This window comes from Perognathus longimembris, chromosome 1 (assembly GCF_023159225.1).
Source record: "Perognathus longimembris pacificus isolate PPM17 chromosome 1, ASM2315922v1, whole genome shotgun sequence".
Lineage (NCBI taxonomy): Eukaryota > Metazoa > Chordata > Mammalia > Rodentia > Heteromyidae > Perognathus > Perognathus longimembris.
In genome coordinates this window covers 153,760,501-153,772,066 of record NC_063161.1, presented here as the reverse complement: position 1 = coordinate 153,772,066, position 11,566 = coordinate 153,760,501, and the positions used below count along the sequence as shown (strand labels likewise).

At 61.2% G+C, this 11,566-nt stretch overlaps 1 protein-coding gene across 1 annotated transcript; it reads right to left on the bottom strand.

Moving 5' to 3' along the window:
* Window positions 1-69: 69 nt before the first annotated feature.
* Adgrd2 (adhesion G protein-coupled receptor D2) lies at window positions 70-11,566 on the bottom strand. The gene is given in 18 exon segments (XM_048348645.1): window positions 70-109; window positions 310-509; window positions 2,626-2,634; window positions 3,082-3,188; window positions 3,296-3,410; window positions 6,244-6,389; window positions 7,143-7,193; window positions 7,196-7,295; window positions 7,523-7,564; window positions 7,795-7,923; window positions 8,373-8,765; window positions 8,768-8,908; window positions 8,910-9,011; window positions 9,013-9,189; window positions 9,499-9,555; window positions 9,557-9,616; window positions 9,618-9,682; window positions 11,509-11,566. Coding segments are annotated over 18 exon segments (1,992 nt in total).

Sequence of the window (11,566 nt, the reverse complement as noted above, 5' to 3'; positions counted from 1 at the left end):
GCACGGGTTTGCCCTGGCCATGCCAGCTCTGCCATCTTGGCTGAAAGGAACGGCCATTTAATGAGCATCCTACTGTGTGTTCTCCTTCATCTTCTTGTTCTGCAGGTGCCTGGGGAGGCAAGAGGGAAAGGCTCTTGCCACAAAGGCCCCTTTGCTAGTGAATCAGGGGACAGCACCCCAATTCTGCATCAACCCCTTCTCTGCCTATTTACCACCCGGCTGAGCCTTTACTTCCATCCACTCCCGCTTGGTGGCAGCAGTGAGCACGGCTGCCAGGGGCATGCTTGCTCTGCTTCCCACACCGCTGACTTGTCTCTCATATGGTTCCAAGACTCATCCATAGGTGGCAGCCCCAGACTACAGATAAGGAAACTGAGGCATGGGGGTTTGTCCAAGTCCACACAGCTGAGAATGACCACAGTCATCTTCAAATCTCCATTATCCTGATCTATCTTGTCCAACTCAACAAATCTCAAGTAATTGTCCCTTATAATGGTTGTAGCAGTCCTCTGCAAAAGGGGACAGAGGAACCAGAGGACACTGGGGATACAGGATTTTGTGGGTCACCCACTGCCCTGTCCAGTTCCACCCTCCTGTAGCCCCTCCAGCCTCCTGACAGCAGCAAGAAGATGCTCTGCTGGGGCCAAACTGACACTCCGCAGGGCCTGCCCTGCCCAGCTCGCCCTTCTTCTGCTGGTCTTCTCGGCACAGGGCAGGGGTCCTGCACTTACGTGGGCATACCAGCTCCTCTCAGGATTTCTGGCCAACCTGGCCTGGCACCTTCAAGGCTTCAAACATGGCCTCCTGTGGACTCATAACCCAACAGCTTACTATTCCCAAGTATCCACTGTGTGCGTACAGCTCACAGCCGGACATCCCCTGTTCTGTTTCAACAGCCCCCATCTCCGGAAAATGCCTGAACTCCTGGGTCTCACCTTGTCTCGGAGAAGCCCAGGGGAGGCCACCAAGGCCACTGTGCCTGGCTGGGTCTCCACGCTTCTCATTCACCCCATTTCTGCCTCTCATTTCCCTCCCCCCTCCCACCTCCATTCCAGCTCTTCAGCTCAGGGAGGGGTGCTGTTGCTCTCCAGTTCCACCCCTGCTCTTCTTGCCAAGTCAGGAGAAGAAGTCCTGCACCGCACCCCACCCTTCCCAGACAGCCTGGCACCTCTTCCCTGTCCTCAAGCCGGGAGGAAGCCGACAGCAAGGGGCAGTGCATTTATTACACACATGGGCAGGTGGAGCAGGGACAGACAGACAGCGCGCCCGGGCAGGGCTCCACCCCGGAGGGTGGATGGGGGTGGGTGGCCCAGGCCGGGGCTTCATCCGGCTTGGCTGCTGCTGCCTTGTTGACCCCCAGACGGATGGGATCGCAGCCCAGCCCTCAGGCACTGTGGCCTGGCTTCCGCCCCCCGCGAGGTACCACGGTGGCCTCCCTGAACCTCAGTTTCTCCATCCTCCGAGCATCGGAAGAAGGCCTGCAGGAGGAGCCCCTGGGCTCGTGGAGGGGGTCACACCTGGGCAAACTCCACTCCCTGCCCCTGTCACTCAGGCTGCGGGGCGGGGGCAGGGAGGGGGCGCTAGCCACTGGGAGCGTCCAGGGGGGCCCGGGCCAGGGCTGGGGGGTCCGGAGGGTGGGGCCCAGGTGGAAGCGGCTCCGTTGCTACGAGCGGGCCCTAGCAACGCACTCATTCAGCAGAGACAAAGGCGCCGCGGCGGCTCTTGTTCTCCTCGCAGCCGGCTGCGCCCGCGGGCGGGCGGGGGGCTGGAGCGGGGCTGCGTGCGCCGCGGGGTGCGGGGCGCTGGGCCCACGACCGGCCCCGAGCGCGCCCTCCTGCGCCCTCCCGGATGGCCTGCAGGGGGCGCCTCCGGCTCATTTTGCGGAAGGGAAGGAAGCTGCGGCTCAGGCCATTTGGGGGGCGGGGGAGGGCGCAGGATGGTGTGTCTGCAGTTACACACCCGCGTGCCTGGCTCTGTGCCTCAGTTTCCCTCCTCTGTGCAGGGGGCGGGGGGGGGGTGGGCCTGGCTCCAGCCTGCTCCCTTCTGGGCACAATGGGAGAAAGCAGTCCTCGGCCTCTCCAGCCACGGAACTAGAAGGAGCCCATGGCCGGGTGGGGAGTGGCGCAGCCTGGCCCTGCTAAGAGGCCTCTCACTGTTAGCTGGAGATAGGATTTGAAGCCAGAAGGTGTTGCTGTAACATCGTGGAAACTGAGGCACAGAGGCTGACAGTGAACCAAATGCGCCTGAGGGGGTCAGGTTGAGCTCCCCTCATCTCAGTCCTCCTCCCCGGCAGGGCCTTGGAGTGTCCCCAGCTTTGCTCAGCTGCCCCCCAGCCCCCTCCCCGTGCCCCGTCTGCCATCCAGCCGGAGGAAAGCAGGTGCCCTGAGGGATTTTGGGGGTGCCAGGCCTGCGGTGAGAGGCTGGGCACTGGGCAGGGGCCAGGGAGAGGGGGAGGGGACAGAAAAGACAGACTGCTTTGGTCACTGCCCCTCCGAAAGGCACCCGCCCGTTTCCTGATGGGCCTTCTAGGCACCAGCAGTGGGGTGGTACAGTATATGAGGGGATGTCTAAGCCCCGGGGAGGGGGGGGGGGCGGAGAGACCCTGAGGGGCCGAATACCCGTTACCTCCACCCCCTGAAGAAGAGGGAAATAGGTTGAGCCCTATCCCCCTATGTCCTGGGGGCCCCTAGCTATCTTGGTGACAACTTCTTCCTCTCCCCACCCCAGCAGAAGCACCCCAGCCACCTCCCTCTAATCCCTGCCGCCACCCCAGCCTCGCCTACACACTTCCTGACTCCCCCCCTCCCCCTGCAGTGCCCTGTGGGGGCCCAGCCTCACCTATCTTTCGGATTCTGCAATGGGGGACAAGGCCGTGGGGATCCTGGGCCCATGGGTCCTTACGAAGGGAAACATAGGAGTTGGTAAGTTTTGGGGAAACTGAGGTCCTGGCAATCGTGGGGCCGGGGCAGGTGGTGAGGCTAGACCTCTGAAAGCCACAGGTTTTTATGACGGAGCTGAAGTTGCCATGCTGTCCTGGGCCACTGCCCAGGGGCCTGGAGGCCACAGGCTGGCCGGTCCCACGGGGGTCTGAAAGGAGAGGACTTCAGCTTGGGCCTCAGAGCCCGGGACTTCCCGCCGCAGCCCGGCTGCTGCCTTCTCCATCATCCTCTGCAGGGCGCTCCACACCTACGGGGCAGCGCGGGTTGCCACTGGGACCCTTGCTGATCCAGGCCTCCAAGCCTGCAGGGCTGAAGCGGGGCTGGGGCTGGGGAACAGTCTCACCCTTCCCACAGCCCCTCTGCAGCGTAGACCAGGAAGATGTATGGCCCCCGAAGGACAGGCCTCATGTCATTGCTGTGGATCTCCACCTGAGCCCCCTCTACCCTCCAGCCTGGCCTCCCGCTTGTTACCTGGCCTCAGCAGAGATAGCCCACCCGAGTCACACAGAGGCAGGTGTGACCCCGCATGCCCTGTCCTGTCCCGGCAGATGTCATCTGCCATGCTGTTCCTAGGGACCCAAGGGACTGAGGCCTGTCTGACATCTGTCCCTCTGTGTCCCACGGGGACCCGCCTTTCCTCACAGCCTGGCCCCCCACATGGGAGGCCACCTTCCCCAGCTCCCAGGCCAAGTCATTGGGACCATGCCTTTACTGCCTGGGCTGGCTTCAAACCGTGATCTTCAGATCCCAGCCTCCTGAGCAGCCAGGATTACAGGTGTGAGCCGCTGGCACCTGGCTGCTTTAACTTTGTGTCTCAATGGAGCCCCACAGGTGTGTGGGAATCCAGCCCCCCTATAGAGATAGAAACTCAGTCCCTGGCTCAGCCTGTCTAGGCCTCACAAGACTTTGCCCCAGGGAAGGTGTGAGCTGTATCCAGCTAGTTAGGGAGACGAGGCCTTGCTGTCCCCTAGAACCTGACAGAGGATCAGCGAATCGCTCCGGATGGAGGCCGAGCCCACTCTAGAACCTTCAGATCTGGTCACCTGGTTACTATCCTGAGGGTGAGTCCTTGCCCAGTTTATGTTCAAGATGAAGAGGGGGGGGGGGTCAGGGCTGAAGGGGCAGTGGAAGGAGAAAGATTCAGAAGTAGATGGAAAAGGGAGGAGGGAAAGCCAGCAGGTGAGAGCAGCAGCACTGAGGGCCCAGACGACACAGCCTAGAGCCAGTGCCAGGGATGGGCCCGCAACGCCCCAGCCCCCAGAGAACCAGAAAAAGTTAAGAAACAAAGAAATGCACCGGAGGAGAAAGGAGGGAGGGAAGGAAGAAAAGAGCAGAGATGTCAGTAAACATGGTGGTGTTTCTGCCCACCTGAGGGGCACAGGCAGAGATGGGGGGGGGGGAACCAGGCAACTATCTGGAGTGGTTGCCATGACAATGTGTTGCTGCCACCCTCCGTGCCTAGTGATGGGGGTGAAGGAACTTCACCAGGGTCACTAGACCACAAGGGGCAAAGCTCAAGTGGAACTCAAGGAGTGCTGGGGACTTAGAAGGTTTGGTTGTCAGGAATGGGGGTGTAGCACCCCGCCATGCTCTACTGTTCGGGTCCAGAAGGGCTTCTGAGAGTCACACCGTCTCCTTATTTTCAAGGCATAGCTAGGCAGGACCTCACCCTTCCCCAGCAGAATGCCCTTCATTCCCGAGCTTTCCTGGCACAAGGCAAGCGAGTTGCCAGGGCTTGGGCCGTGACCCCCGAGAACAAAGCTGCTTGCTGCCCCCTTTGCTGTGGAGCCCCCCTGCTTCCCATAGTACCTGGCTCGTGGGGGGCCACCGGGGACTGTCCCAAGGATGTGGGTGGGGTGTGCCTGCCTGCGACTGCACCATGGCCAGTCTGCAGTCAAGGCTGACCACCCCGGGGCGGAGGATCCGGAGTTTGGATTCCAGCCTGGCACCTCTCCCTTCTGCTTCTTAGCTTCTGCACTGAGGGGTGGGGAGATGGGAAGTGTGGGCCTGGCCTGGGGTTTGAACCAGCACCTGGGTGTTGTAGGTGGCTATTAACACTTTGGGCCCATTTCCCAGGGAAGTGTGAAGCTCAGAGGCCAAGACACACTGCGTGGAATTTACACCTGATTTTGGAGCTCATCCTGGTCCAGACAGATATCCGGTGGGACCCACATTTCAGACCTGGGGTGGGAAGAGAGCTGCTAGTGGCAGTACAGGCATGGCAGAGAGAACCCAGGGCAGGAGGCCAAGGGGCAGGAGGCCAAGGGGCAGGCCAGCAAGGACCCCCATCCCAGCACTCAGCCCTTGCCTGTCCATGTCTACGCTTAGGACCTGTCCGTCCTGTCCCACCATGTGACTTCTGTGTGTGGCTGGATTAACATCAGCTTTCTCTAACCTACTGTCCTCCCTAAGCCCACCCTCAAGGGGTGGGGCCCAGGGGCCCTGCAGGTCCTCCCTGGCCTCCTAGTGAGGTCTGAAGTGGTTCTGGTGTCAGCCTGGAGGCTGGAAGACAGGACACCATGGCCCTTACCCATCCCCTCTGCGGGCCTCAGCTTGCTCAGACGTCAGAAGGGCCCTAAACCCTCATGTTCTGCTCCCTGGTGTAAGATTAGCCATCACCGTCTCCTCAGCCCCTCCTCTTAGCAGCCTGGGTGCTACCCTGGGGTTCCTGGGGGTGTAGCTGGAGAAGGAAGTGGCCAGAGAGGGGCTCGAACTACAAACCAGGTGACAGCTCTACCGGACTCGCTGCCTTCTCCACTCACACAGCAGGCATGCTGTAGGGGGACAGCCTGCGGAAGATGGGGACCGGTACCAAATCTGGCTTGAGGAAGTAGGGGTAACTTCCCAGAAGGATTGCCGAGGCCTGCACTGGGGAGCAGGGGGCACGGAGCCAGAGCACCCCCCCCAGGAAGGAACCCCAGGTTCTCTTCAGGGACTTGCTGATGTGTGGCACGTCATGGTGGAGGCCAGGGAGGAAGGAGGAGGGAGGGGGGAGGAGGGTTGGGGGTCGCTCTGCCTGGTCCCCAGCAGGCTGTGTGTACGTGTAAAAACGGTGAGCCTCCAGGATAGTGGCTGGGTCCACAGTGAGTCACACACAGCACAGTCACACCCCTGTGCTAATGCACACAGGTGGCCGGCCTGGCCCCCAGCCCCTCCTCCCCCCACCACGCAGGGCCTCGCTCACCACATCTGGCCCCTGATCTGCTGCTGCAGGCCCAGGATGTAGGTATTGGTCTGCAGACTTGGCATCCGTGGGACAGAGGAGGCCCTGTCCTCAGCCCCTCCCTTCCCTTGGGCCCCTCACCTGCCAGCTCACCGTGAGCACCAAGAGCAGGGGTCCCATGAAGGCCCAGATGGCGTCCGTGTACACGTTCAGCCAGCAGTGCCCGGCAGCCACATAGTCCTGGGGGCGCGTGGCCAGGGTGAGGGCCACGATGATCGCGGGCATGCCTGAGAAGGCAGAAGCGGTCCCAGCCACCTAGCCCTCCTTCCCCGCCCCAGGACCCCTGCCCCAGCCCCAGGCTGAAGCTTGTGGCTGTCCCCTGGGAGCAGTGGTACTGGGAGCTGGGGGGGGGTGGGGGGGGGAGACAGGGCTGGAGGCCTGCACTGTTGGCTGCTACTGAGTGAGGGGAGTTTGGACAGAAGAGTCAGGTCGGGGAGCTGAGGAGGAGGGGGGTGATTGGTGGGGTGTTAGCTGGTCATGGCTTGAAGGTGGGAGGCCCTGGGGGGGGAGGGGGAGGGCTGAGGCTGTTAGTGGAGTGGGATTAAGACCAATTTGAGTTGGGTAAAGTCAGGGTGACAAGGGAGTGTAAAGATGGACATGGTGGTGCTGGGTGGTTCTTGTTGAAGATGAGCACTGAACGGTGCTGGATGCTAGGTGGTTCTGGATGAAGATGAGTACTGAATGGTGCTGGATGTTAGGTGGTTCTGGGCAAAGATGAGTACTGAACGGTGCGGGATGCTAGGTGGTCCTGGGTGAAGATGAGCACTGAATGGTGCCAGATGCTAGGTGGTTCTGGGTGAAGATGAGCACTGCGTGATGCTGGGTGACCCTGGGTACTGGGTGATAGGTGGTTCTAGGTGAGGATGAGCACTGAACGGTGCTGGGTGCTGAGTGTTAGGTGGTGATGGAGACGGGGCCGGGTGGTACTGTTCCGGCATGCAGGGGTACTGAGCAACACAGGAGTGGGGGTGGGGCCTCACCCCAGCCCATGACACAGTAGCGCCTCCTCCCGGGCCCTGGGCGCATGTGCCAGACACCATCTTGTTCCTCAGCAGCAGCCCCTCCACCAGCATCCAGGAGAATGCCACCAAAAAGAGGAGGTGCATGGCAGCTGTGATGGCCACACACGCTGCCTGCGGGTGGGTGGGGGACCCTATGAGGTCAGCTCTGTCCAGGGTCCCATGCCCACTCCTGGCATTGCTGCTGTGAACAGGAATCACAGGGACAGGCCCTCGGGCCTGACTTCTCCCCAGGGGAATGGAGTCGGGCAAGGATAGCAGGGTGGGGGGTAACCCAGACAAGGCCACTGGTGCTTTGCTGCCTCCCTGACACCCCCGAGTTTGCGAGGCTGGAGGTCCACCTTGCTGGCCTTCTCCCACTCGCTGGCCATGAGGAAGCACCCCTGGCACCCTCACAGGCTACCCACACATGTTTATCCACCTGTGTCCTTTTCAGGGTCCCAAGGCCGTAGAGGCCTGGACCTTGGTCCCTGCCCTGCTGGCTCCATTCAGTGTGGTGACTCAGGACAAGTCAGCCTGGCTTGCCTGCTTGCCTGCACCTCCCCTAAGATGCGGCTGCTGGTTCTCTAAGTGGGGTTCCAGCCTCCCTTCCTCCACCTCTGCGCTTGCTCACCTGGACCTCTTACACTTGCAGCCGGACAGCGAAGTTGGTGCTATGGTTGCACAAGCATTCAGTGGAGTCCTAGTACAAGGCGAACAGGGAGCAGCCGGGGGTGGCCCACGCAAGTCCCCGGTGTCTGGGCTTGGGCAGGGAGAGAACGGAAGGGCTCCTGAGATGGGATGACCTGGGGTAAGGGCCAGGGCCAGGCAGGGGCAGGCCTCTCCTCGTGCCTAGAATCCAGGGCTACCCTGCCTGTAAGGGGCAGTGTGACTGTGGCGGGTCACTGAGCCTCCTTGGCCTCCGCTTGCCATTGGTCAACGAGCATAAACTTCCCTGGGATGTCGTTTTGCACCTGCATGGCTGACCACGCAGCCGCGAAGGACGTTCATCGGTTTGAATCAGGACAGGGAGTTGGAGGTGCATCCTGGAGCCTCCTTCCCCCTTCCGCCGCAGCACCTGCACCCTTACCCCAGGAAACACTGCCTCGGGGTTATTCGGCCCTGTGAGACCTGGGAGAGGCACCTGGCGAGCCACAATGCCCCGTCCTAAGAGACAGCGCAGGCACTGGTGGCTGGCCAAGGGTTAGCTACATAGGGCAGTAGGGAAAGGGTCGTGAGACAGAGGGCGGGGCCAAAGCCAGCCAGCCGGGGGCGGAGCGTTAGGAAGCCAGGAGAGGTGGGATAGCTGGCAGCCGGGGGCGGGGCGATGAGCAGCCAGGGGCGGGGTCTTTCAGCCAGGGGCGGGGCATTGAGCCTCCAGGAGAGGTGGGATATCTGGCAGCCCGGGGCGGGGCGTCGACCAACCAGGAGGGGCGGAGTCTGGAAGCTGGGGGCGGGGCGTCGGGCCAGCGACTGGGCAGGATTGACAGCCTGAGTCCGAAGACGCACTTGGACCGCAGGCGGAAGCGAGGGCGTGGCCTCCAGGGCGCTCGGGTCCCAGCGGAAGAGCAGGCCGCGGGAGGGCGGCGCACGGGCCCGAGCCGAGCCCGGCGTAGCTGTGCTGAGCTCAGGGCCCGGTCCCAGACGTGGAAGTCGGTGAGGTTGCCACTGAAAGCATCACGCGCCGAGATGCCACCAGGGGGCACGGGATGGCCTGCGCCCAGTCCCCGCGCCCCGGCGCGCTTGCAGTCGTCCGTCGGCGAACAGCGCCCAGCGCCCGTCGTGTTGGTCCCACGTGGCGCACATGTGTTGCCCGCGCACCACCAGCGTGGCGCGCACGGCGCCCTCCGGCCTCCACGAAGACGCGCAGCTGCAGCGCGCTGGGCAGCGCGGCCCCTGGGGACGCCGCGGGGGTGTCCCACTGCGCGTGCGCACACGCCGTCAGCGCGCCCCCAGCGCGCCCCCAGCGCGGGCAGCGTGGTCGCCAGTTGCGCCACCTGCTCCCTAGCGCGGCGGTGGTGCGCGCAGCCTGCCGAGACACGCGGGCCGGGGCCTCAGTTTCCCCAGATGCGCTCACACTCCTGCCTCCCTCCGGCTGCCACTTGACGCAGATGGGGAGCTTTGTTTCATAGGATTGAGGGTACTTTCCAGCCCCGAGGGAGGTAGGAAATGGACGGCTTCCCAGTTCCCCTACCCCGAGATCAACCCTACTTCCAGCCAGCGAAGGAGGTGGAACGCGGGGATGCAGTGGCGTATAACTGACAGCCGATTGTGCAAGAAGTGCCACTGTAAGTCACCAGAGCCCCTCCCCCCACTCCCCTCCAGGCCCCGGGCCCACCCAGATCGGACCTCGAAGCCGTGGAGAGAGAAGCTCATGGGGGGGGGGGGCGGCGTGGCAGTGCCAGGTGGCCGGATCGCAGTTCGCAGGACTCTTGGGCTTCCCACCAGCTCAGTCAGCCTCTGCCCTGGAAACTTGCACACATCGTGGGCAGTCGCCACCACCTCTCCTGGGACCAGTGGGACTGGAGGGCCATAGGAGGATGTGAGGGAGTGTTTGGTGAGACAGTGGGCACAGCCAAGGACATTGGGGTGAGGGTCTTTGGGCTTGGACAGGGTTGGCCACGTTCTATGTCCTGGTGAGCCTGTTCCTTACAGAGCCTTTCTAGATCTACAGGACTGGAATTAGATGACCCAGCTGGGATGTTTTGAGTCTGGGCCTCAAATGCTGAGATATGCACTAAGTTACCTCCTCCCTTCCTATGGATTCCAGACCAGGGCACCACTGGGACCACAGGCTGGCTGCACTGGATGAGAGGCCTTCCTGGGGCCACCACTCATACCAACCTGTGGCCCAGTGGGTCCTTGATTCATCAAGGGAGTTGGAAAAGGTCCCGGAGAGACTCTTGATCTGAGAGAGAAGATGGGTGGGGCTAAGATAGGTGCTCCCTCAGATGTACAGTTATTGAGTGAGTAGTGTTCTGGGGCTGTTTGTAGTGGGGACTACAGACTCTGCCTTAGGAATGACTTTGGACAGGGCCCCGCTTGTGAGGCATAAACCAGCTGATGAATGAATGTGGGAGATGGGGCACCTCTCTCTGCCTTTTTCCCATTTCCATGCCAAGGACGTATCTTTCCTAACCTTGCAGGTGGCCACTTGGAACCATCCCAGAGGCTTTCGGTCACCTTGATCTCCTCCCCTGCTCCCACTCCCCAGAAAGTCACATGCCAGGAGGGAAAAGAGGCAGTAATACCAGGAGATCATTCTGGATCCAGCAGAGACAAGTGAAGGACAGTAGGGGTCACAGGCTAGCCAGCATGGACCGAGAAAGAGGAAAAGCAAAGGCTCACAGCTCTGTCCTGTGGGGAGGGTTGCCACACCCATTGTTTGCTTCTCAGACCTCACCGGGCTGGGAGTCAGCCAGTAGGCTTGGAGCCCAGGAAGGGAGGCCCACCAGTAGGGATGACATTTACTTGTACAAAAGGATGATCTCCAGGAGCCCCTATAGCCCTGATGAGTGGGAAGGCAGAGTGGTTCACGGGCTAGAGTGGGAGAACCTGGCACAGAGGCTTTGGGGGTGGGGGTGGGAGTGGGGTGGGAGGGAGCTCTAGGCTACATGGGCTTCCCTGTGTTCTGGACGCCCAGCTTAGCATTCAAGGCTATTTCTCTTCCGACTCACCATTCCTCATAACTCCCACCCCAACTCCATCTCCCCACCTTGAGACAGGGCCTTGGTCAGCGGCCTTTAACTTGTAATCCTCCTGTCTCAACCTCGAGCATCAACCTGGCGCGCTGGGATTATAGCTATATGCCACCACGCCCAGCTTTGCAACTACCCTTTCCACAAAACCAAGCTTTTGTGCATTTCCACAGGCCCCAGACAGCATCTTTCCTTGCCTTTCGACCATGCTGTGCCCCTGCTTACACTAGCTTCCCTCTCCCTCAGCAGCACCTCCTTTAAGGTGGGGTTTCAGTCTCTCCACCCAACCATGGTAGGAGGTCTGCTCCCTCCACGTGCTGTAATATCCTTCCTTCTTTCCTTCCTTTACAATCCTCCCACCAACTTTCTGCTCCTTCTCTCCATCCTGGCAAGCTAGAGGAAGGGGCTCTGCGGATGAGAAAGGGCCTTACAGATCTCTCTGCCCCAGCCTTGGGCATGCACAGATGGGTATTGGAAACACACTGCCCTTCCAGCAGGCACAGTGCCACCTGGGAGATGCAGCCATCACCAGTGGTAACTTATGCCTTCTCTTCTAGAGAGTCTGCAAACACAGAAACCCCGAGGTCCACATTTATTTATTTATTTATTGTGGATTTGGAAAGCACCAATTGAAAAGCACCTCAACCCACCTGCCTCCATGCCCAGGTTCAGGTAGGCGTGGGGTGGGCGGGGCTGGGTGTCCACCAT